The 26,948-nt window shown below is 39.6% G+C and overlaps 1 protein-coding gene across 1 annotated transcript in view; it reads left to right on the plus strand.

Moving 5' to 3' along the window:
- The first annotated feature begins 356 nt into the window (after positions 1 to 356).
- LOC140927031 (gamma-aminobutyric acid type B receptor subunit 2-like) overlaps positions 357 to 26,948 on the plus strand; it is a 32,548-nt gene continuing 5,956 nt past the window's right edge. Inside the window, exons 1-10 of the mRNA XM_073376695.1 lie at positions 357 to 394; positions 2,348 to 2,796; positions 22,963 to 23,100; positions 23,695 to 23,868; positions 24,666 to 24,773; positions 24,889 to 24,954; positions 25,343 to 25,552; positions 25,880 to 26,098; positions 26,301 to 26,367; positions 26,723 to 26,806. Of these exons, the coding sequence (XP_073232796.1) occupies positions 2,350 to 2,796; positions 22,963 to 23,100; positions 23,695 to 23,868; positions 24,666 to 24,773; positions 24,889 to 24,954; positions 25,343 to 25,552; positions 25,880 to 26,098; positions 26,301 to 26,367; positions 26,723 to 26,806 (1,513 nt within the window). The 5' untranslated portion in view covers positions 357 to 394; positions 2,348 to 2,349. The remainder of the gene's footprint in view (positions 395 to 2,347; positions 2,797 to 22,962; positions 23,101 to 23,694; positions 23,869 to 24,665; positions 24,774 to 24,888; positions 24,955 to 25,342; positions 25,553 to 25,879; positions 26,099 to 26,300; positions 26,368 to 26,722; positions 26,807 to 26,948) is intronic.

The following is a 26,948-nucleotide window of genomic DNA, read 5'->3' on the forward strand; positions in this document are numbered from 1 at the left end:
CTAAGCAGCTGTTAGACCAACCTCGATCAATCACGAAAACTTATGGGGACAAGGCTTTCTCAGTGTGTGCCCCTAAACTGTGGAATTCACTACCATTAGATTTGCGTAAGCCACCATCTTTAACTGGTTTTAAGAGAGAATTGAAAACATATCTTTTTAGGCAACTTTTAGAGAGTGGGTCATTATTTTTGCAAACTTTACGATTTTAAGACCTGTAATATAATGATTGTAAATAGATTTCATGCTTGTGATATGTTTTTAAGTATTTCATTTTCCCCTTTTTTACATTGTAAAGCCCCGTGAGCTCAGGATATGAGCGCTATATAAATAAAGTTATTATTATTATTATGGATGAAACTTCATTTACCCTACAAATCTTTTGCCAGTCTTTCAGGTAAGATATAAATCAAGATAAATTGGGACAAGAAGCTCTCCTCCCCGCAGACGTCCTTTGGGGTTCGTGGGGGAGAAATATTAAATGCGTGACGAACGAACCCCAAAGGACGTCTGCGGGGAGGCTAGACAGAAAGCCTGATGCGACTTGGTGCTGCAGATTTAGTGTAAGCTTCCTTGAGTTGCCCTGATATATAATCCTTAAAAGTTTTTATCCAGAGTAACACCAAGAATTTCAATGGATTCTTGAGTCTCTACTTTAACACCGTTTACAACAATGTCGTTGTTGTACAAGCATGGCCCCAAGGTCAGCGCCTGCCTGGGTCTTGTCATTATTAACAACGAGGAAACGATTCTGATCAAACCAGAATGACAATAAGCTAAGCTCAGAGTTTACAACAAACTGCAGTACAGCAGGGGAGGTATCAGAGTGATATCCTGTTGTATCATCTGAGTAGAGTCTTAATAAAGACATATGAGGAACGAAAATTTTAAAATCGTTAATTAAAATGTTAAACAGAAGAGGCCCAATAAAGGAACCCTGAGCTACACCCACTTTATTGTCTCTATAACTAGAACATGTCCCTTGAACTTTAATTTCTGTTTACGACCGTCAGGAAAGAGGAAATCAACTGCAAGGCTCATGAGGAGAAAACATGCATTAAGTTAAGCCAGCAGTAGAATTTGATCGATTGAGTCAAATGCTTTGCTAAGACCTATGGCAACTGCAGCAGCCGCTTCCCTGTTGTCTAGAAATCTCCTCCAGTCCTCAGATATTTTCATGAGAGCAGAACAGCAAGAATGGTGCTTTAAAAATGCTGAAGTATTCAACGAAAGATGACTTAGAATGCCATAGTGTACTTTATCATTTATACATAATTCTCTCGGACACTTTGAACATAGCAGTAAAATTAATATGGGACGATAGTTAGCTTTGTTTGTATCAGCATCTTTCTTAAAACAGGGGTCACGATACTGCATTCAGTCCACTCTAGTGGCCAGGATTGACTGTTAATGAAAAAGTTGATTAATCTGAACGATAATCTAGTTCACTATAACGGGGACACCCCAACAGAAAACGTCTTAGCATCTAGGTTGTGTATACGTAGTATTATTGTCAGTATATTTAGAGCAGTTATGAGACTGTCCCATCTTCTTCGTGTGTTTTTTACGCGAAGCAAAAGTTTATCAAATAAAGGAGAGAAGTCACGTTGTCGATTAAGCTGTTCGTTAAGGATCGCAAATTCTTGAGTTCCTTTGATTGCCAAAAAAAAACAAGTAAGTTATTTCCTATTCTGATTCCTGTAGTATGGAAAATGTGCCCGTATATCAAAATTTAGAATAGAAGTAACAGTAAGATTTGCGCTTGTTTTAAAGTTTTTTGTTCGAAGTGAAAGTTAGTATTTCAAGGGAGCTTCGCTGTTAGGCCTGGTTAAATCTTATGATAGTTGGCGTAAATATGAATGTAAAAAATAGCAAACGAAATACTTTTCATGAGTTTTTTCTCGTACGTTTTTTCTGTGCTACGTCTGTAACGTTTTTATGCGCCGCGTCCTAGGAGTTAAATCTCACAAAGGGGTGACCTTATCGTAGTTGGAAAATAAAACATCGACAGATACACTACCCAATTTTATTTGCAGGGGTAAAGAGCATAAAAATATAAAATCAGATTTTTTCTTTCTCCCACTTTTTTTCCATTTTTTTTTTTAACGGAAGTAAACAAATTCAATGAAAGGTTTAAAAAACATCACGATAGAAATGAACCAGGTGAAAGGGTTTCTTATATTGGATCCTAACAAAGTGAAAAGGTCGTTTTTTTCTGAGTATTAAAGTACAGAAGGGCTTGTCGTGTTTGATTTTAAAAGGGCACATCTTAAATGGTCTTTGCATTATAGAATGCCAGATTTTTGCCTCCCAATTTTTTTCACGTTTGGGTTCCTTTTTCATTCTCCAGGGATGAAGTTCAAGAAGTTAACAAGGGTCTCTGTTGGTCTAACATGTTTCGCAATTTTGGTTCAAACTGTATTTTGTCGTTTATACATTGGAACGAATACACAGTTCTGCTGTGAAAAGACCGTAAACTCAAGTGGCTTCCGCTGCTGGAATAAAACAGTAAAGGAAAATGGCGTACAGGATGCGTGGAAATTCGACAACTGTTCTCAACATGAGAATGAAAAAGCATGCTTTAATGTCACTGAGATGCATTCTTGTCCACAGAATCATAGTTCTACTCTTCCTGTGCAGGAAAAAAGACGTATTCACATTGGAGCGTTTGTTCCATTCCTAAGAGATGACAGATACGGACATTTTACAGCGATGAAAATGGCCATTGATATAATAAACAATCGAACTGATATTCTGGATAATTACACTCTGGTGCTGGACTCTGAAGATACAATATGGGTAAGTGCATGATACTTTATTGATATGAATCACTTCACTGAGGATGATTTTGATGGGTCGGTCTTGTAGGACGGAATTAACAATTACTTCTAAAATCTTCTTGTCAGGAAGAACACGAGGAGCGCTCAGACCATTTGTACGGAAAATCCGATAATTCCGGGAGTAGTTATGCTTCAGCAAACTTAACCGGATTTAGGTATAGGTATAGGTAAAAACCCCAAGTGAGGACCTTGACGTATTACTATAAAAACAAAGAACAATTAATAACTTAACGAAGATCAATTAAAACAAACGACTAATAATTGCTAGCAATAAAACCAGACACGTTTCTTAAGACACGAGAAATCAACTTTATGACCCTTTAATAGTAGAACTATAAACTATCATGGCGGCCGGTCGCCTCATTTGGTCGCTCCGGCTTTTTGTCCTTTTCTTTCTCGTATGCGAGGTTAGGTGTTCAACCGGAACAAGAAATTGCAATATAACAGCCACCTGTAGGCTGAGAAAAAAGTTTTTTAGTTGTGTAATCCATTACCGTCCAAACCGAGATGCTGGTTGTAATCCATGTGAAATTCCACTCGACTGTATTCATCCGAACCCAGGACCTGTGAAGAACCCCTCTGTACACGGCAAAAGAGCAATTGTCGACTCAAATTCAAATTTCACAATAAATGTGGTGGAATTACAGTCAAGAAACATTTGCTCATGGTTTCTGGTAACAAAAGTTGGACCTGTCAATCATGTTATTTGAAATTTATGCTTGCTTTATACTTCCATTTCACTCCGCATCATTGAACTCTTCGCAGGCGGAAATTTTAAAACTGGCTGCTGTTTCTGAAGTATCAGAACAAGTGGCGGATGAGCGGGAAGAATTTTAATTTTTGAGGAAGGAGTATCGCAAGGAATTTATCATCGCTTCTTACAATATAAACAGTCTGCAAAGCAAATTTGTAGAGGTTAAGGAATGGCTCGATCAGCGAGTGTTCGATGTATTAACAATTCAAGAGACCAAGATTGATCGAACATATTCCAATTCCCAGTTTCAGGTTCAGCACTATAAGGCCGTGAAAAAGCGTTTCACTAAATTATGCAAAGAAACGCAATGAAATCAGAGGAAATTTTGGGGTACCATTTCACCATATATTAATTCACGTAAAAATGTAAATATCAGCCGGATAATATGGGACTTTGAATGCATATTTTACTGGTTTTGACGGTAACAGTGCGAATTATACCTCCATCCCCGATATTGATGTATATGTATGTAGGGTATGCGCGGATTCTTACAGTTTTGTCCGAGCGGTCCTGGGTCCGAGTTTGGGACCGAGTGAGGGTTTGGACCAGAGTGAGTGGAGCCTGGACCCGAATCATACGCGTGGGATCGCGTGCGGAGGTGTGTCACGTGATCAAGAATCTCGTGCGATTCGCATACTTAATATTAAGGTTCGTGTTATAGTGTGAGTTAGGGTTTTTCTTCAAGCTAAAGTCGGGTGAGGGTTCGTGTGCTAATTGGAACAAAAACGGAAACCTATGTTCGAAAAGTCATTCAATAGTTAGTGAGGGTAGAACAGGTTTATATTAGTCAACAAATCGTCCATAGCAGAAATGTGGAACAAACATAAACAGTCATCCTTTTCGAACAACGCATGCGCACGACTAATTCTGAATTAATTTCACTTAGGAAAATTAGTATAAAATTCTCGTTAGTATTCCCGCTTGTCACGCTTGAGACCTTTTCCACACCAAGGAGAGCAATTTTGAAACGACAACACTTATTCACGCTGACAAAGTATATTCTCCAGCAAAGCTTTACTTTAGCGCAAGCTGTTCACTTTAGCAAGCAAAAAATCACTCAGGTAAAACATGCTAATTTCCTCGACTTACCAAACAAGTGTCTTTGAATTTAAACAATGAAAAAGTAATCAATCCTATCTATAAATTTATAATCCAAAGCAAGGAAGCAAAGTCATTTTTCAGTCGAATAAAGTATATTCTCAAACATGTTTACTCAAGTAAAAGCAAAGGCAATAATGCTCATTGATCTGAATCAAAATAGCCATACGGATACGTCTTGAACGTCTTCGGGTCTACCATGCGCTTATTAAAGACCAATCTATAATTTTTGTACTGAGGAAACGTGTACAGCTCGTAGCGCTTCGCATCTCGTTCAATCTGATAGGTTTTCACCACTTGGGTTTCACGCGGCTGTTCCAGTGGGTGTCGCACTTCTGCCAACAAGTTCTTCTTCATTACGTCATAATTTAACTGTTCGTGTCCTTCACTGTTCATAAAAATCCGCGCACTTTACCACAAACTTCCCTTTTTTAGTCGTGTACCCATAATTCTTGGGCCCTCCGGAGACAATTCTGCAATGTAGTCATCTCCATCGAGCCTACTTCCTACTGCCTATTCTCCCGAGGATTGACCGAGCTGAGGATTGGGTTGACCCGGTTCGCTGACAAACATAACTGAGTCCGTGTCAAAATACAGACAGCGTTCTTGCGATAATTCTAAGGCTTCATAGAGATGTAATCGCGCCCACCAGGTGGTGAAACAAGCCACGAAAATATTGACATACACCGCTGGCAAATCATCTCCGTCTGTTTTCTTGAAGTAGACTTCCACCACATCGTCCGTCACCACATTAATCGATCCGACATCGATTTCATCCGAGTCCAAAAACTCCGTCAGCTTGCGGTATTCGGTGAAATCTTTGATTCGGGTCTTGTTCAGGGCTTATCCCAACTTCCCCCCACATGTTGTTCAAAGAAATCTTCACCACACTTCTTAATCTAAGATTGTATTCCATCTTGTCTGCTTCGAGCAGGATCCCCTCATTTGCATAATAAGCTTCCGTGTGATGGCACGCCGCTAGTTTCTCGTTGAGCGGTTTCGCCATTTCTTCTTGCACGCCGGCAGAGCGGGAAGGTCAGTTTACCTTGTTCGCGATAAGGTAACACAGGATGATACAATTCTGTGGGAGGGAGAATGGTTCATTTGGCCAATCCAAAATACTCCCCAATTGTACTGGGATCCTAAAGCCAGTCTTTTTTGCAGTTGAGTACCAGGCCCCACGAATTGATATCCGCCTGACAAATGAAACTCTCTGCCCGTTTTAGCTAAAAGTTTCTGAATATCCAATCCTCTACCGCGCTGTCGTGTGATACGGTTTTTTCGTCGCCCGCGTCTTGCGTGTACTTTTCGTTTGCTCGTCATAATTCAATATGCGTTTCAATGGGGTGTTGTTCCAAGGTTCCCAAATATAAGCTGCTTTTATTTTCTTGGAGGATGGAACTGAAGGCAATACGCGTTTTTTACCGGTCACAGTGGAGGCAGGTGTGAAATGAATGCTTGCCAGTGTGAGCTTGAGTTAATAGGTTTTTTGAGAGAAGACGTACTTGGTTTAACCACAGAGGATGGTGGCGTGATAGGCGATAGCGGCAGGGATGACGCAACGGAACTAGGAGTAACAGGTTCTTTCTTGACTAATTTTTTAACTAAATTGAACTTAAATCATTGACTTGATTCTCCTACAAACTGAGAGGTAACGCGCTTTTTGTGTCCAAGTACCTACTTTTTGACGTAAATCACCTACCATCGTCGCTTTTAAACCATCAGGTAATTAAGGATCGCTTCACGCTTGGCCACTTCCTGGGCTACTTTCGTAATGATATTGTTCTCCGATAAGGATTGTTCATGTTTTTGAATCAGAGCGTCCAACTCGGACGGGCTGACCAAACACTTTTTTTCAAAACTCATGTTGTTTCAATCCAGTACGGTAAGGACAAATAATTACGACAGCTAGAACACAGCATTTTATTGCGAAAGAGGTCGTGTTGCTTTGTCATGTCAATCAATTGTTGCTGTGATGTGTTAGTGGGTTTTTCCTGACAGGCAATCAAGACTCTTTGTGCGTTAACTTGAGCGTTTGATTCCTGTAACAATTTGATGAGATTAGCCATCCCTTATTCCTCCACTTCCGTTGTTTTGACCCCTCGGCATTTTATCCACCACTTTGTTTGCTTTGGCTTTCATGAACGGGTTAATATACGTTTGGAAAATCTATTACGTCATCGCGGGCAAGTCCAATCTTGTTCAACACACTGTGACAATGTTCCATACATGCGCTTCCAAAGTTTGCGCGGTGTTTTGAATACGAGCTAGTGATGTTAAAACATGGTTGAATATGCAACAGCGCTGACATTCTATAGTTAGCACCATCAATAACCGTTTCAACACAGTCAAAATAATTTGAATTTCTTGCTCCATCGTTTGTATCTGGAAACATGTCTCCGTCTTTTTTCAATAAAATGTTGACGACATATAATATGGACTCTATTGTTTGACACATGTTATACATGTGGTTTTCAGTCCTGCCCAGAAGCCACGACCTATTTGATTCATCAAGAGAGTGCGACGAGCTTTTATTGACTCCGTTTACCCAACGTGTGTAATATAGTGGCAAAAGGTTGTAACTGCTTTTTGGTATAGTGACGCATAGGGATGTTGCCTTTTAGCAGATTTAACGCTAGTACACTAAATGCATTAATTTGATCTGCATTTGCATGTTGTAAGCGTTCTTGTCTAAGATGATCATTTTTTTCGCGTAAACTTTGTAGAAAAGGACGTTGTCTCTGAGGTGGATGCATGTTTAACGTTTATAGTGGCGGACATTATCTCGGATCCCTTTTATAGCTTTTTTTTCCTAATAAAACGTCTAATTTTGCAAAGGAGGGAGACGGTACGCTTAAAAACATGGCGGCGCCTTCTAAAATTTTATCGACAGTCCGAGGCTAACGTCGATTCAATGCTCCTCCCTTTTGTTGTTTTCTCTTTACTTTTTTCGCAAGTTTTACACACGCTACCACTTTAGGTGCATGTTTGAGACCTAACCGAACTCCTTTCAAGATCACGGGTAACGCAGTCGCCATAGTTGCAGCGGTAGCGAAACCTCGTCCTCTTACAAGGCGCAAAATCCGTGATTAGATCTTCCACGGTTTGTTGTTTCATTCAAAATCCTGTCAATTCAGTTGTTGTTGACAGTCACTGTCAACAACAACAGTCCTATTCAGGACTACGTTCACCCGGACGATCAAACTCAACCTTTTGAAATGACTCCTGGGTTCAAACCTTTCACAGTTTTACTCCAAGGGTTGTCAGCAATGTCACCAACCAACTCAACGCTAAATTATTGCTAGTAATCACACCACACAAGGTTAGTAACAAAGCCATTCCATTAAAACAGGCGTTGATTTTCTTAAAATGTTGATAATGTTTGCGACACCAATATTGACGATGGTAATAAAGAAACTACTTTTCCAATTCAAACAACATCTCTTTAGGGGCTTGGATTGTGCGAATAGTTCCATTCAATGAAGAGACATGTAATGCAGACATGTATTTGTTCATAAACAATGGCGGGAAAATCCTTGTCTAAGATATTATTGGTCCACAACCGATAGCGATCGTCCAAGGCTGGATGCAAATCAAGCCAGAAATAACCAAAAGGTTGCTGTGTCGCTTCTTGAAACAACGTCAACGCTTCTTGCCAAAAACTGGGAAATGCTTGCAGTAAGACCGTTCTTATACCTGTTTTGTCTCGTGGATTTTTAAAGACTGCCATATAAGGGGTATTTCGATTCATGGTTTTAGCATATTTACCGGCCGGAAAAAGATCTTGGATCAAATAACAGACCGTAATGTTTGAATGATGTGAATGTTTAGTAAAAAAATATCCACTACCAACTCATCATTCCCGCAAGGACGCATCAAATCATCGATCACTAACAGACCCCTTTGCGTAGGCGTAAACCACGTTTTAAGATCGTCTAACGTAGCCACCCCTTCACGAAAATGAACCCCATCTTGTTTTTTCATCTCATCAAACAAAGGCTGATACGAGCCATAACAATAACGTTGATTAGGGGGCAGACTCGTTGAAGTTGACGTAATAAATGTTGCGTAAAATAAATTTTGCCCGAACCGGAGGCGCCCGTTTTCGGAATTCGAGTAGGGGTTCGTATCATAATGTTAGTTGGTTTTAGTACATACACAAATGAGCCCCCATAGGTTAGGAACCTCCTTGATAAAACTTTCACTAACACGATCTCTTATATGGCTTTCGGGACAAGTGTGAAATAAATATGTATGAACCCTGTCCAATACAACTGTTCAGCATATTGTCTCAATTGTTCATAATGATGATAACCCCAGGTATCCCCAAAACAATCCTGAGGATTTATGACTAAAGCCCAATATTCCATTTCTTTTAACAATTGGATGGATTTTTGAACCGTAAGTGTGCACATGATAAAATGAAAAGGGAAGGTGTAAAGACAACGACTTATATACACAAACGGAAGATTACCTTTTTTTATTTTGACATATTTGACACCCAGGTCTTACAACAATGTTTTCTAGTAACAAACCTATTTTATGATCATTGCTTACAAAATCATGAGAAGAAAATTGTTCTAAAAAATCTTGTAATGACAATCCTCTGGCTTTGGCTTTTAAATAAAGCAAAGCATAATCCCCACAGGCCGCACAGTTCATGGCTTGAATAGGTTGATTGTTTCCAATCAAAGTTTTTTTAGCAATCCATGCCTGCAAGTCTCTCGCTTCATACACGCTGACCGGTAACCCATAACTATCCATGATTTCACACACTTGATTCTCCCACCATAGTCCTAACCAATGCTTCCCTGATTCACTTTGAGGATCTGTATTCAAAATAGGCACTTTTTGACCTCTAGGTTTAGGCAATTCATCGGAGGCATAGACACCTCCAAAGAATCTTTTTAAACAAGGATCTTGACGCGCTAAATCCAGTAATGTTTGGGTGGATAACGGAACAATATCCATTGTTTAAATCACACCTCCGCGATAATCCACTTCAATCACTTGTTCAAACTCTCCAAAGACAATGACTGTTAAATTCTGGTTGACAGCAGCCGCAAACTCAATTTCAATTCTTACATCACCTGTCAGAGGGGGGTTTCTTAGGGATGAGTCGTCATCGCCTGAGGGGACGTTGTTCCAGAAGTAAAGTGTAGAATATCTTCCCTGACCTCTATCTGAAGATTTAATCATGGTGCTACCTCCTTTAATAGTTTTGGCGAGAGTTATGAGCATGCAATGATAGCCTGCATAATCCTTGGCTTCATCTGTTCCATTTAATTCTAGGGTAGAATAAGGTCTTTCTCCAATCATTTGCTTCATTCGAGTCATTCCAATTTTTTTAAACAGATGGGGTAATACCCTAGATCCCCATTAAACGCCTCTGAAAGAACCAACCCCCCCCCCCCCCCCCCTCCTCTCATCTGGTGGTGTTTCCTGGGAAGGTAAACGTTCTGCTTTCACTGGTCGTGCCCAAATACTTGATCCATTTGCCTTTCACACGATATTTGGCCAAACTGTTGTAGAGGGTAGGGTTTAGAATAGGTCTGGACAAATAGAGACTCACGCTGATATCATCATTGGTAAGAGTGGTTTGTTTTTTAGCAGCAATATTGGCTCCCAACGGGAAGAAATTAGGACTGTTTAAATAAAATTTCAATCCTTGCTTGACTCCAGGTGCTAACAATTTCCTGTATATAACATCGCTAGATAATACGGAATCATCAAGAGTACAATTTTATTGCCGTTAAATTTTTGGTGGCTTCTTCCAGAGCAAAGGAATCTGCATGCTTGTATCCAGTGTTGGTAATTTTATCATCTGTACCACTTGTTCTGGTTAAGGAGGGTATTAATTTGGATTAATTTGTCGCCCATTCAAGGCCATGGTGATGTTTTTAAAGATAGAATGAGACAAATTATTGACATGGTAGACATATTTCGTTGCTGTGTTATCAGAGGCAGCATCATCTCCATCAGAAAGTCCAGGTGTAGTGGCGGCGGTTTTCAGGCGTAGATCAATTTGCACATAACTTTGAGTGGATTCTATAACGATCGGCCCGACTTCAGAAATCACATGTTCTTTTAATCCACGACCACACATAGCTGGCGTGTGGTACCTCCGTAGACGTCCGCCGCGCATCGGTGAGTGCGTATGAAACTTATGTTACGGAACGTTTGGAATCTTGTGATCAAGGTCAACTTTTATACCTGTCTAAACAAGACGGTCAGGAATGTTTTTCCTTGATCCAACTCCTCCATAGAACCGTCATTTTCTCGTAAATGTGTTTCAATTGTTTCCAGATAATATTGCAATCGGCAAGGAACCCACTGAATGTGTTTGGGTTCATAATATAGGCTGCCTTGTTGCTGTCTATTACAATGGGCTTCCGCTAAAAGATCTGGCTCTGAACCTAGTCGGAATACATTAATATAATGGACAAGGGACGAGTCACTGCTTCCTCAAAACAGGGATCCAAATTACAAAACACCCAATCTACTATCAAGGAAATTTGAGGCCATTGATGTGAACTGACTTGAATTAGATCTTTGTTATTACTATAAAACTCCGTCCTGGTAATAGCATTAAAACGTTTGCTACTATTATCGTGGGGTAAACGAAAGTTTAAATTGGTCGGGTTTGGGTAATATTTATCCCCCACTTTCATTACCCATTTCATGTTCAGGGCCAAATCAATGGCAATATTAAATCGGATAGGACAATTCTTGATATCCTATAGGGCTTTGTTTTCTACCACAAAATCATGCCCTTCCCAGTGAGCGGTGCCTGACGCGCTTTGCATCTTGTCCATAATAGGGAGCGAGTTGTGTTTGAATAGCAGTTTGCACACTGCTATCGAAATGCTGTTTTAAATTTTTCATCATGAACATACCATTGCTGACCTCTAATAAACTCTGAGGTGTCATAAACCCTTGACATCCTAATTGAATATTGCTCCCAACTTCGTGGATACAAAATTCAAAGACTATAGGTTTTTGACTTGTGCTCAATAGAGCATTATGTCTATGACTAGTCGTAGGCATACTAAGCGAGTAAAGCGCCACTTCCCAACCATGCCCAGCCAGATGTAAGGGGGTAGGTAGGCGTACTTTAAAAGAATAGTTTTAATTGTCAGGATATTCAGGCGTTTTATCACTCACTAGTACGACACGCTGCATGTTTGTAAAAATGAGGTGTTGATTGTTGAGGGTCCTTCTATTTAAACTTTTATGAACACGAGATTCGCAATGGTTTTACCCGCATCCAATTGAAGAAATTCACCACCGTTTTTAGCGATTTCAATTTCAGTCGTTTCCACAAAATGATTCCGACACGGTACCCATTGCAAATGCGTTGGTTGAAAATACATGATACCTTCATGGGTTCTTTCACAATACACTTCTCTCAACAAGTTGGTTTGCTGCTCTCCCATTATTTGACTTTGTAGTAAACCAGAGTGGACTAAAGAGACCGTAGAGACTTGGGACACGGCTCTTTGAAACAGGCATCTAAATTTCGAAAAACCCCTTCCATGGTAAGGGAAAGATAGATATAATTGCCCAACACTTTGTAGACTTGTTGTCCTCCAAATTCTGTCCGTTGAACTCCGTTATATTGATTAGCGGTATTTTCATAAGGTAAACGAAAATAAAAGTTTGGTTCCACTGGTCTGTATGTGTTATGTTTTATTTCAAACTACCCCATTTTAACAGCAAATTTTTTTTTCAATACGAAATTCTAATCCACAAGCCGGTATTTGGTTATAGCTTTTACAGTGGAGTATAAGTTCATCCCTATTCCATCCGGCAGTAATATTATCACTTGGGAAAAAATAATATTGTCTACCCCCACTTGAAAGAGCAAAGTGTTGAGTCACTAAATGTTGTTCGCTATCGATACGATGTTTTAAGATTGTCATTAAATGAATGCCACTGGTTGCGATACGGGCTTCTTGATTCGGGATATAACCTTCCCATTATAATACCTGATTGTCTTCGAGCGGTCGACTACACCCTGTGAATTGAAACGGCCATGTCACATCATCGTTGTGCAATCTGGAGGTGTCTCTATCATGAGGGTTTGGGAAAGGGATAGAATGCAAGGATATTTCCCACGTTCCGTTCTCTAACTGTAGGGGGGCTGGAAAACGTCTACTTTAAAATGGTTTCTTGTTATCGGGAGATTCAGGAGTCGTACTACTTTCTAACATAACACGTAACATTTTGATATTAAAAATGATCTTTTATTCAACTGAGTCACTTTTATTTATACAAGATCTTATTTCGAATCAATGAATCGTAATCCCGACTAAATCCCTTCCAGCGCACTTTGAGTTGATTGCCTTTTCGCGCCAAGACTTTTTCAGCCCGGAATAATTGATCGTCTACATTCACTTTCTGTAATTCTTGTTTGTAAAAACTACCTTCAATAGGGGTCCCGTTCCATTCTGTAATCTCTTAGGTATTGACCACCCCAGGAATCACTTGACTAACTAAAAGGACTTCCTCGGTTCATTGTGGCAAATAGGATTTATCAAACACTTTTTGTTTTTCACTCAATCGCACACGATCCTCCACTTAAAAGAGAGATTTTTGTCGCTTGGCCTTGATCCGTTTTCGATACAAATTCAACCACACTTGTCGTTCATTCTTAGCATTCACATCTTTGGGCGACATTTTAATACTTCGATGAGTGGTAGAGTTATAGCCTTTTACAAGAGCCGGTAAAACGTCTAAATAATGCAATGTATTAGCGGCGGTGAGATAGCGGTATAAGCGTTGTTTAAATGTACGATTGCACCGTTCCACGACAGCGGCTTTGGTGTCTCCTTTGGTAGAAAATAAATAAATCTGATGTTTTTCAACAAGGCTCTAAATGTTGCGTTTTTGAACTCATGGCCATCGTCGCTTTGGATCGTCAAAGGAATTTGTCCACTCTGTTTTAATGCCTTAGTAAAAGCTTTGGTGACTTCTTCCCACTTCCATTAAATCAAAAACACACTGCTGATTGATAGAGAACACCATCACTGGTTCCGTAGGATAATGAAGGCGGCGAGGCTTATGCAACGTATAACTCGGTAGTGACTGCAATAGTTGCTGCGCTTCTCGGGTGGAGAGTTTGTTGGCTTTCGCAAATGGTCGAACCCCACCCAGACTTCCTGCTTGTTTCGGGTTTTCGTACTTCTGTTGACTTGATTTCAAGGTGTGATACAATGACAGGGATCTGGTCGGGAAAAGAATGTTGTAGAATCAAAAACCATAGATAGCCTGCTTGATACCCATAACTCCTCCTCAACCAATCGATATACACGATAAATTGTCCCGTACTTGATACACCCGTGGCTTGAAATAGTTGTATGGAGCAACAACGTACAGGAGGTATCTTTAATCCTTCATCTTGAGCTATCCATGTAAAGATTCCCTAAAGAATATAAGACCTCATATTGATTTAAAATGTGTATATTACGGATCAAAAACAACCCTCCTGTATTTATAACAAACCGTTTTTTTTTATTTTAAGCTCTGACATCGTTGTATTTTATCACTTTCAATGTATTAAAAACGTGCAGGTTTACATTAGTTACGTCTAGAATAAACTGCTAAGTTTATCACAATTCCCTACTAATTGTATGCATTGCTGTCGGCGCGTTTCTTCTCCAAAATCACCAAAAAAAAGGGTTTGAGCTTCATTATCCGTGGCTTGTTCTTCTACTGTTCTGTAAAAAGAACAACGGCTGGAAGTAGGTTGGACTTCTGTTCCCAGTAAGAAATGGTCAATCAGACGTTTCAGGTGTCTGTAGGCTTCCGCAAACTGACCGCATTCCTGTGCATACTTCATATAATACCCCTTTAAGGCTTGGTAGGCTTCAGGAGTTCTACCGAGACTTTTGTAATGCTCATAAGCGGGACGCATGCATTCTTGAAATCTAAACCCTTGGAAATGATCTGGACTACAGATTGAATTTATACAATTCTCTACAACCACGAATCCTTCTTCTCGTGAGGGTACTTTGAATTCTTTAATGGGCGGGAAACAGAATAAACCACTCGCCACAGCAGGAACTGTCTTCGGTTCTTTAGAACTCATGGAGATAGGTTGTAATAATTCTTTGTCTTTAGGATGAAGAGGGCTGTCCACCCATTGGAAAAATCGACTGTTTCCATCTCGTGAGGTGAGAAGCACTCTGTTCTTGTTTTTGGCAGTACGGCTCATTCTCAGGACGGTTTGGGTGCCAGCCACATCTTTCAACTGGTCCCATTGGCCTTGTACTTCTGGGTGAGTGTAATTATTACAGAATTGGAGTGTTTCTAATATGCTTCCTTCCTCAGCAAAGATGTGACAGGTTGACTGAGGGCAGTAAAAATACTCTTTTAAATTCTCTTTACGTTCGAACTTCAAGGTCTCTTGCGGGTGAAATGGGCAGACAAGGAGTGAACAGGCTTCTGCTGGTTCTGCTGGAGTAGGTGGTTCTGTGGGAGAAGGACTGGGGAGAGGCTCAGTCTGAATCCCTTGATCGATAGCCTCAACCATGGTTCGTGCTGCTTGAATCATGTGGTTCAATGCTTCTTCCATTTCCAAGCCATCTTTCTTCTTTTTCCTTAGCTGCTTGACAGGTTGACTGAGGGCAATAAAAATACCCTATTAAATTCTCTGTACGTTTGAACTTCAAGGAATCTTGCAAATGAAATGGCAGACAAGGAGTGAATAGGCTTCTGCTGGATCTGCTGGAATCGGTGGTTCTGTGGGAGAAGGACTGGGGAGAGGCTTTGTCTGAAACCCTTGATCAATGGTCTTCTCTGTTTAGTAGCCTCAACCACGATTCGTGCTGCTTGAATTATGTGTTTCAATGCTTCTTCCATTTCCAAGTCTTCTTTCTTCTTTTTCTTAGCTGCTTCTGTCTTCTCAGAGATGTCACGTTTTTCAACCATCTTGATGTTTTGATACTCTACGGTAACGTCGCGATTTTTATAGCGGTGCCGTATTGTGTATAAAACCAGTTACACCTGCTTTACTTGTTTACCCTATGACGTCATGCCTACTCTACTTGCCCAAACCTGCCTTATGACGTCATGCATAACGTCCCAAACTTGTCCTTTTATGATAAAAGCCAAGGCGAGCCCATTATTTACTATGGCTGAAACAACGACTACCGTTCTTTATCGTTTTGGACACGAAGACATCAAAATGGCAGTCCTTGACACGTCTACTGAAAGGGAAATCAAAGCTGTTCTGATGTAAAACTTGTGGCAGAATCATCTAAAACAGAGTACTGGGGACAGAAAGCTCTTCACTTTAAAAAAAATTGAACTTGTTACGATAGTGGAAAAAAGATGCTGAGCAAAAAATTAATGAAGAATTAAAGAGATTAAAAGACAGCCAAGAAAAAGGTGCGGAGGAACAGTTGACTTCGCGCTACAAAAGCGTGAGTTATGCGTTGTCACGTATGGATGGTTGTTATCATTGTATTGAAGCAAATGATCTTTATAAAAAGGTGGAATATTTACAAGGTGATATAAAATCTACGAACAAACAATACAGGCTTTACTAGAAGCCTTGAAGTAAAAGAAAGAACATGTCAACGAAGCCAGAAAAGAATGAATCGTATGGCAGAAACGTATGGAACAGATATTGGATATATGTTCTCTGTGAGTATTGTAAAGAAGCAATGCATGAAGCTTATACGAAAGGAGACGGATTGAGTTATGTTCCTGATCGCTGTAATACAGCAAATGTTTCCGGTATGAGGTGTCGTGATTCCAAAAATATTTTTCAGGACACAGACTGTGGAGAAGAAAATAATCGTTATCCCTTACCAATTGATCAAGTGGCTAAACTAAAGGAAGAGAATGAACGGTTGAAAATATAGAACCAGCTTTTTGGTTTTTAACTTTAACCATAGTTGGTGGTTCCTAAAGGAACCTTAGGTAGCTCCTAAAAAGAGCTGTTAATTTACTTTAACAGCAAGGCGAGCATTTCGATCAGGCGATTCTGTTCAGCTATACACTTTCTCAACAGGAGTTCTCGTGAATGCTTCAAATGTTTATTATGGACTCCTGCCAGGAAATTTCTATCCAACTGTACTTTTCCAACGAGGGGCTACTTGGATTCTACGGGTGTAGAATCCACCGAACTATTGCCGGGTAGATCTCGCTCGACTTCTTGAAGGGCGACTTCTTGATGAACATCTGAGGAGTTGAGATGCTCTTGGTCTCTTTTTATAGTGTTTCATTTGCATGCTGTCAGGAGCTGATTACTTGGAGCCTCCATACGTGCTGTACCCTTGAGTCAACCCTTTCCGATAAAGAATTATTTTTAGAACAGGCTTTCCCGCGAAATTAATTTTAATTAATTGTTTTCGAGGACGTCCGCATATTTCTGTAGTGAGAAAAAAATGGCGACGAAAGAGGGAAATTGGCCAACAAGTTTACTCCTTGTTCCATCACCGTAGCTCCTGCTTCCGTTCCTTCCTTTACAACCGAGGAAAGCTGGTTTCGAGTTAATATAAATAATATGTAATCAACTCACAAGATCGTGTTTTCTTTTGTAACACTGTTCGGATGTTTCAATTTTGCTCGTAATGTTGTATTCTATCGCCCTTATTTAAAAGGAGCTTTTCAAAGAACTAAAAAGTGAAACTCTTTGTTGGAGAGCCAGACTTTTTAAAAGGGAATTGGAGCGCTTACGGTAAGCTCTGTATGGAACCGGCAAATAGGAGGCAATTTTGCGCCTTCCGCGGTCTTTGTAAGTAGAAACTGTCATGTCTTCTGTGCCTTATCTACCGCAACCTAGGACAGCGAAAATCAAGATGTTTTTTTATGATTTTGAAGGATTTCATTTAAAGAAGCAAAACGTCGAAGTGAAGAAAGGTATCGGTTTATGTTGTCCGGATTTTTATTCATTTTGATGGTGCTATATAAGTTATTATTTAGTTGCCACAAGACATGAAAGCTACAAAAACCCTTTGAGTGCAGAATTATCAAACTCAGGAAGAAATTAAACACTGTTTGGTGGCAATCACACTATTTCGCAAGATGCTACAAGATTTCATGGCCGCAGCATATACTTGTACACCTCAAATAACCGCAAAAAAAATATACAGGAGGACGTGACATGCCGAAACATATAACTTCCGCTGTGAAACCTTTGAGAACCTTTCTTTCATTCAAGGATTTTTAATCTAGCCCCATCGGCTCGCTCCTTTTTCAATTTTATGACTGCCTGTTATTTTCCTTGTTTACATGTTACTTAGTTTCTTAGTAGCAAGAGAAAAACACCAGGCTCAGTAGATTCTGTATCGAGAGTTGTTGTATTGTGTGAATGAAACCCTCAGCATGTTAGGTACACAACAGTTAATTTCGCTTTTAATTCGATTTCATTCCTGTTGAACATCTCGTTTGTTTTGTTAGATATGTCCACATGAAATATTTGCCGTTGAGATTGTATGTTATTAAAAGCCATTTTCATCCACAGCCACATTAATTTGGCTTATAAAAGTCCGTTAATAATTCGCGACCTCAGATCTCGCACAATTACAGCCGCCGCGCAAGCTGAAGATGCTGTCCGTGTTCAATCTGTAACACAGTTGGAACAACATACTTTTTACTTCAAAATTAACTGTGGGATGATGCAGTGTGGTCCTTTGTGGAATTAGTAAAAAGCTCCAAAGCATTGCATAAGTGAGTTAACCAGTAAAGTAAAGTAACTAAAGAGCTTGATTTTTCAATATTTAATTACCCGCTTTCGAGGGGGTTGTTCGTGATAAAACTTATGATATGCAGCCAACTGTCAAGATTACAAGTAAACTTGAAGACGTCGCATGAGTGTATCACCTTTTTCTTTTTGTTATTAGGTCTTAAGCGGGTATTTTTAACCCGATAGAAGATCAGAACTATCACCAGATAACTCTTCCACGCTGGCTACCGCCATTGTTGGCAGCAATTCAAATCCCGCTTCTGTGACTCAGCGTGTGACGTATGATCATAGCTCTGCTCTGATTGGATATTACTGAGAAGGCGTGAAAAACATTCCGCGAAATGTGTTTCTATAAATAATTTTTCGTCGGAAAGGGTTGACTCCAAGGGCTTATATGGGAGATGGAGGCTCCAAGTAATCGGCTCCTGATGCGGTACATGGTGGTAAAAGAAACAGCCGCGCGAACCATGAAGTCGGTGCGCCAAGGTAAAAATACTTCATCGCTACTTCACCGCTTTGACGGTAAAAACTGCGTCGGCAACGTTTATTAGCTTTTTACCACTCTGTTTAGGACGGTAAAATTGATATCTAAACAAACTATCACTCCGAAAAGTAAGTTGTTTATTTGTTTTTGATCAGAGCGTTTGAGAAGATTTTTTTTTTTCGAGTGAAAAAAAAGACTTTGCCTCCTTGCTTTGGATTATAAATAGGATTCATTACTTTTGCATTGTTTAAAATCAAAGAAACATGATTGTTAAGTCGAAGGAATTAGCATGTTTTGCCTGAGTGATTTTTGCTTGCTAGAGTGGATTGCTTTCTTGCGTTGCTGTGTAAACCACTTTTGATTTGAAAATATACTTTTTCAGCATGAATAAGTGTTGTTGTTTCAAAATTGCTCTCCTTGGTGTGGAATAGGTCTCAAGCGTGACAAGCGGGAATACTAACGAGAATTTTACACTAATTTTCCTAAGTGAAATTAATTCTGAATTGGTCGTGCCCATGCGTTGTTCGAAAAGGATGACTGATGTATGTTTGTCCCAGATAACTGCTATGGACGTTTTGTTGACAAATATAAACCCGTTCTACCATCACTACTATTTAATGAGTTTCCGAACATAGGTTACTGTTTTTGTTCCGATTAGCAGATGAACCCTCAACCGACTATAGCACGAAGAAAAACCCTGACTCCGGCACACTATAACACGAACCTCAACCTTAAGTATGCGAATCACGCGCGATTCTTGATCACATCACCGGGTCCAGAGGAGATGTGTTTGTCGTTAGAACATCAAAACCCGTCGAAAACCTCTGAAAAATGGGTTATTTTGATCGCGTTACAATTTCGTTACACATTCTATAGACCGCAAACCAAGAGACTGAGGGCTCGCATTCGTGCCTCGGTCGCCCTTCGGGCGACGGTCTTCGGTCACCCTTCGGGCGACGTGCCGTGCGCCAGCGAGGATATGGCTTGCGGTTATTGATTTTCAAAATGGCGAAAGTCGATCTGGGTCAGATAATAAAGGAAGAATTCGTTTACAGGAAATTCATTAAGATCCCATTGGGCTAATTAATCGTGCTAAGCGACAGGTACAGACATTTTTCTAGGTGAGACTTTAAATAAGTAATTCACTTATTCACACTTATTCCTCTGGACCCTGTGATCACATGACACACCTCCAACCGCGATCCCACGCGTGTGACTCGGGTCCAACCCCTCATTCGGTCCCAAACTCGGACCCAGGACCAAAAAGGGCAATCTATCTCTTTTACACTACGTTTTCCTCCTCAATTTTTCTTATTCCCTCCTCCTCCTCGACTGTTTTATTATTTTCCCTCCTCCTACTACACCTCCTCATTTTTTATATTTTTTTTCCCCCCACCACCACTACCAAATTTCTATTGTTTCCCTCCTCCACCACTACCACTACCACATTTATGTTGCTTTCACTCCTCCTATTGTTTTCCTACCAGACAGGCCAAAAAGGCCAACCTCAGGCCAAAATAGCCAAAATCAGGCCTAAAAGGCCAAACTCAGGCCAAAAAAGCCCAACTCAAAGAACCAATATTGTTGGTAGGAAAACAATAGGAGGAGTGAATACAATAGAAATGTGGTGGTGGTGGTGGTGGAGGGAAACAATAGAAATGTGGTGGTGGAGAGAAAACAATGGGAATGTGGTGGTGGTGGTGTTGAAGGGAAAAATATATTTAAAAAATGAGGAGGTGGAGTAGGAGGGGAGAAAATAATAAAATTGTGGAGGAGTGTATGAAAAAATTAAAGAGGGAAACAGTGTAAAAAAAGATAGATTGCCCTTTTTGGTCTACTGAATAGATATTTTAAAATCACAGAGTATTTTATCTTTTTGTAATTATTAAAGGGTCATAAAGTTGATTTCTCGTGTGTTAAGAAACGTGTCTGGTTTTACTGCTATTAGTCGCGTGTTTTAATTGATCCTTGTTAAGTTTTTAATTGTTTTGCGTTTGTATGTGTAATCAAATGGTGACGAGTGAAATTAGGGAATAATTTCACGCGCGTTTTGTTCAAATCCTAATAATTTCCCGAGCCTTTAGGCGAGGGAAAAAAGGCTCGGGAAATTATTAGGATTTGGACAAAACGCAACTGAAATTATTCCCCAATTTCACGAGTATACCATTTGATTACCTGTTAATCTCATGGGTGACAAATTACGTTAGCAATCTTGGATTTTTGACATGTTTATCCTGGATCGTATCGATATAGAACTTCAATCTCTCAAATGTTTAGACCTTAAATTTGGGTTATAAAGTTCAGAAGTCTTCAGACTTTTTCGGCAAAATACCTGTTAGAATTCTTCTTGATGTTCTCTTGTGTGGTCAGGTTTTCTAAAGCGTCTTTTTTGTGCCCTGACATCTTCATTCACGGCGTTTTAAAACTTCGTCGCCATCTTGACACTGAGACGTACGGAAGTGTTGCCATGGCAATTTTGTAATTTCACATGTGAAATTACAAATTAACGCTGAAATTTCGCGCCAAAATTAAGGAGTAGTTCGTCACCTATGATATTATTATAATAATACGTCAAGGTTCTCCCTTTGGGTTTTTACTACAGAACTGAACTAATTTGTATGCAACGGTGGGCTTGTTAACTCGCATAACTAACTGACTAACGGCGCGTGAAACAAGACAATAAACTCACTAAGCGTTGAGACTTCAATAGTTAGTCGTTTCCTCGAGATAGAACGGAGAAAATGGTTTTGTAATAGTCAGTCAAAATTGAAATAAAGAGTTTTCAGCTCCACTTTGTGTATGTTTTATAGTGTTTTGTTTATATATCCGATTTTTATCGCTAAATAGAAGACATATGCCGTTTCTGGCGTTGCTAGGTGATCGCTACCTCTTATTTCTATTTTTTTAATACACAGTCCGACAAACCGGGCTAAAGTTACGTAACGGGCAAGTCTGGTAAAGTCTATTGTTCGTATTGTTTAAGAGAGACGCTCATTAATAAACCTATACCGAATTAGACCCTGTTTACATGGAGTGGGGGACCCCGGTCTAGCGGGGTAGGTTTCTTTTGTTTTGTGTCCTCCAGAGCGTGAAAACAAAAGAAACCTAACCCACTAGACCGGGGTCCCCCACTCCATGTAAACAGGCCCTTAGTATGCTTTTACTGGAACAACCGAAATTTTCTGTACCATTTGTTTGGATTACCAGTGCCAAGATTCCTCTCGAGAGAAAGCGAAAAATTTGCCGGTATTTTGCAAATGGCACAATTCAATCTAATTCCTGTTTCGATGCAAAAAAATTGCCAGTACCATTTGACGGAAAATTTTCACCGAAATTTCCGTATAAATGGTAAGCGTTCGAGATTAAAAGGGCCAACATGGCCGGCGTGGGTCAGCTGTGAACCAGCAATAACCAACAGATCACACTCGAAATATTTCTTAACAAACCGACAAAGACAAGACAAAACTGGCATTTTATTTTTCCTCACGTGTTTTATTCCGGCTTTGTTTTATAGGTGCTTACATCCAGGGCTCACATCCGATTTAACATCTTTCTTTCCCTTAACTAATTTTACATCTTCAGGAACTTTCGCACTACGAAAATATCTCTCACTTGCTTTCTTTAAAAAGAAATCTGATGTTTGGAGGACATCAGCTCCTTTTTATGACCGTTCTTCACATATAGATAACCTTAAGGTGGCCGAACCTTTTTACATGCGCGTTGGTTATGTTTTTGAATGGCGTTTTACGGCAGGAATGATTTAACCGATTTCCATGATTTTTGGCATCCTTAATAAAGAATGGTCGCAGTTGCTTAACTTTTTTTTAAGCATATGGCGATATCTCAAACGCTTCTATGCCTATAAGAAAATAAATAGCATTTTCTTAAAGTTAAACTACTCTTTATAAAGGATGCCAAAAATCGTAGAAATGCCGAAAAGCCCGATTCAAAAACATAACCAACGCGCAAATAAATAAGTTCGGGCCACCTTGAAGGTGAATTCGATGGGAATAGTTGATGCTCATTATCATTAGGTTTTTCACATGCGACAGAACTTCGTGTGTTGATATATTTCCTTATGTTGTTTTTTAAGGCTAGTGGTGCATATGCCATAAGAGCATTATTTACCCTGCTGAACAAGGAAAACAAACCTGTCATATTGCTTGGACCATCCAACACAGCTGCCCTGGAACCCGTTGCAGAGTCGGCAACACTATGGAACCTGGTTCAGGTTTGGACATCAACTTTATTGTTATCATGCTAATGTTCAACTTGTCTGTGATGTGGTAAAGTGAATGAAACAATCAATCAGTAGATGCTTCCCTCTAATGTTCCCATATGATACTTGGGGGTACTTTGAGCGCAGTGAGATAAACGAGCAGGAGTTTCTTATTCATTTCTCCATTGATTGAATCATTTCACTATTACGCTGGAGTACGAGAATGGCTCGTCTTCGGCTCGCCAATGTAAACGCCAATGCAGATATCCCGCTTTAGAGCGTTTTCACATGACTTCACGACGACCATATTGGTGTTCCAAAACAATGAAACGGCGGCAATGTTAGTGTTCCAAAGCAGTCCTCTGCGAGTTGACTTCTTTTCTCATGCAAACGCATTCTTTCGTAGTTCCAGTAAATTTGCATAGATGCTGCTCACGTGAGTGAAGACGCTCTGTATATTGTCGTATTCTGTATAAATCATTAGTTAGGTTATGGACGTATTTTACGTTGTAAGAACGGAGATACGGCTCCGGTCGTTTCTGCAGGTAATCACTCTTGCAAAAGTTAAAAGGCTTTAAATTAAGATTTTTTCTTTCCGTCTTTCAGGTTTCTTATGCATCAGGTTCGCCAAAATTTGAAAGCAAGCGGTTTTACCCGAACACGTACCGTGCAGCTCCGTCCTCGGCTTCCTTTAGCAAAGCAAAGGCTGCCTTCATAAAGTACTTTGGATGGAAGAGAGTAGCCATACTGCACCAATACGATCCAGAATTTTTTTCTCCTGTACAGTACTTTTTTTATTTTAATGTTTTACGTAAATTTCGATTGTAAGTATGAACGTTAAGTTTCCACGGTAAGTGCACTACTGCTTTTTAACTGTGTAGCGTGAAAGCAGAATTGGCATTTCAACGGTTTTCTCTTTACACCTGCCTTGCAAATACTATTTCCTGGCGCAGCTCTTCCATTATGCACTTAATGCACAGAGCCAAGACAGTACAATTTAGCAGCCAACGATTCTACCATACGACTCAACCAACAGTTCATGACAGTCGTAAGAACGGGGAATATTTGATGTACAAGACGCAATATGTGCAGTAGAGTGCACCAGGCTCCACTAGGTTTCTATAATGCCATTATCCTGACGAAACAATTCACTCAACCCGGCAATTTCGACGCTTTTTATCGGGTAATCTCGGTACCTACCATACGGTCTACAGGGGGAAGATTTTCACATTTTCAGAGACCCTGTGAACGATACACATTTAGTTCCAACAACTGCGCGGGCATAGTTGACGAGAATGCGTTGGATTTGTATAGATTTACATGCAGCTTATACTGGACCTCTGGTCTTTACAAGTTTTTCTTCTGAGAGCACTAGCTCGTAAAATCGCCCTGCCCCAAGTTCTTAATTATAATCCCGACTTACGTTCCTTTTTTTTCCTTTTAAACTCTAAAACTCTCAATACAGACTTAGACTAGACGCATAAGGTGAGACAAAATAAACACTACACATCGACCCATTGATTGACTGACTAACTGACTGACTTATTTATTGTTTTGTTTGCTTGTTTTTTGCACAGACCGTGGATAAGTTGAAGATCGAACTTGTCAAGAGCAACATAAGTATCATTGCAATTGAAGGTTTTGAAGACCTCGGCGATGTCAGTTTTCAGATGGAAAAACTCGAGGTTAACTCCTAGTTATCAATTATTCAGTTTAGTTCTTTTTTACATTTTCTGGCTCTACCTTGCCACTGCCTCTTAGCTTCTTCTCAAGTCTGGTGTCTTTTTCTGTTTTAATTAGAAATTGGATGCTAGAATAATTATCGGAGAGTTCAGCTTCATCGGTGCAAGGAACGTTTTCTGTGAAGTAAGTAATGTGACAAAGCAGAGAATGTGCTTCACCCTGATTTCTATTTTCAGTGTTCAATGCTGACCTGACTTATAGCTTGACTCATGACTCGTTGACTCTAGCCTGCGTTGCCGAGACGGACTTGTCACTAGAGTTCTCTATCTTGGTCTCGAATCGGGGAAATAGACTGTCTGCAACGCAGGCTAATTGACCCGTGTGACTATTAAAACAAGATTTCTCACATTAATACCCACGATTTATCATATTTTGTCCTTCTCAGACCTTTTAACGGTATAAAACCAAAAAGTAGAGAGCTCTGATGTTTTATCTTTTTTTCTGAAAAAACTAAAACCTTCATTTAGCTGTGTTACATATAACTCTAACTCATGAAATTTTTATAATGCAGGCCTTCAAAAGGAAGATGTATGGACCGAATTATGCTTGGATAATATATGGTGAATTCAGCCCTACAAAAATTTTCGCTGACGATCTGAAACTTCAAAAAAGTACTTTAAGTGATTGTTCAAGTAACGAGCTAAGGGAGGCAGCAAATGGTTACATTTCCACCATCAAGCTGGACATCCGTAAGGACAATAACCAAACCATATCCGGCTTGGTAAGTTGACTAGTACGTTGATAGAGGACATTAACTATTGCTTAAACGTTTCCCTTGCTTTGCGGCACTGTAGCTTTGTTTGGTGAATTCTGCAGGTACGAACACCATCATGTTAAATAAATGCAGTGTTTCTTTGTTGGCACCGCTTTTCGCTCAAAGGACGGTGAAATGTTATTGAGAAGACTACCTTTTCAAGTTCTAGCTTTCTTTGCATTCAAAAAAACAGAACTTTTCTAATAAAACACCAGTTCTGGGACGCCATTTTCTTTTTTCATGTTGTTGCCGTTATCATTATCACATTAACGTTACTTTTTCATGTTTCTTAAGACGTCTGAAAGATTCTGGTGGCAGATGAGGCAACTGAACAAGAACAAGAATCTGAGGAAGGACTCTGCGTACGCCTTCGATTCAGCATGGGTAGTAGCCATGGCGCTGGATTCCGCTTTTGCTAAAGGGATGAAATATGAGAAGCTTTTAAACCGAAAATTCAAGCAAGTTGTAGCGATAAGAAGTGGTATTCAAAACATAAACTTCGCGGGATTAACTGTAAGTATAATCTACGATAACAAGGCAGAATTTGAATTAAGCGTTTTATCAATAAGCATTATGCTACAATTTCTTTTAAGACACAGAAACAGAAAAATTGTTTTGGGTGCAGGCAAAAGCTCCTTTTAAATAACAATATACCTCAGTTTTTCTTAAAGATTCCAGTACTTTTAAGATAAAATTTAGTATTTTTGTTGTACAGGGGCCTGTAGGCTTCGATGAAAACAGAGAAAGAGTTGGAACAGTTCTTATTAAGCAAAATAGAGAAGGTAAGCTGCTCGGTAGGGATCATAGTTTCTTGTAGGAAAAGTGCTTGGTAGAAGAATTTCCTGTAAAAACGACAAGATGAGTTATGAAGATATACATTTGCATCTGCATTTGTCTCCAAAAAGGCACCATTTTGCAGTTGTCTCCCAAAATAACAAACACATTGAAAAATACATTAACTTACAGGACGTTGAGAGAAGAGTTTATGTGCATTTAAAAAAAATCTATAAAGTGTTTCTTGATACATATTTTTTTCTCATTGTAATATTTATAATCATAGTCGTTTCAGTTTAAGTTTTAATTGATTGCCAGCTCGTTATGTGAATAACAGGTAAGGTTTTTGTTGTCCTTTTTTAGGAAACGAAACTAGGATTGGTCAATATTTCACCTCCTCCGACGAACTCCATCTATTTGAATCTGAGCAAAATAAGATATGGGAAGGTAATAAATGTTTCCGTTACACTTCAATGTCTTATCAAAGTATCGAAATTGCAGTCACTGATGATGATGATGATGATGATGACGATAATGATGATGTAATGACAATAATGATAATGATGACGATGAAAACAATGACGTTGGT

This window comes from Porites lutea, chromosome 2, assembly GCF_958299795.1.
Source record: "Porites lutea chromosome 2, jaPorLute2.1, whole genome shotgun sequence".
Classification (NCBI taxonomy): domain Eukaryota; kingdom Metazoa; phylum Cnidaria; class Anthozoa; order Scleractinia; family Poritidae; genus Porites; species Porites lutea.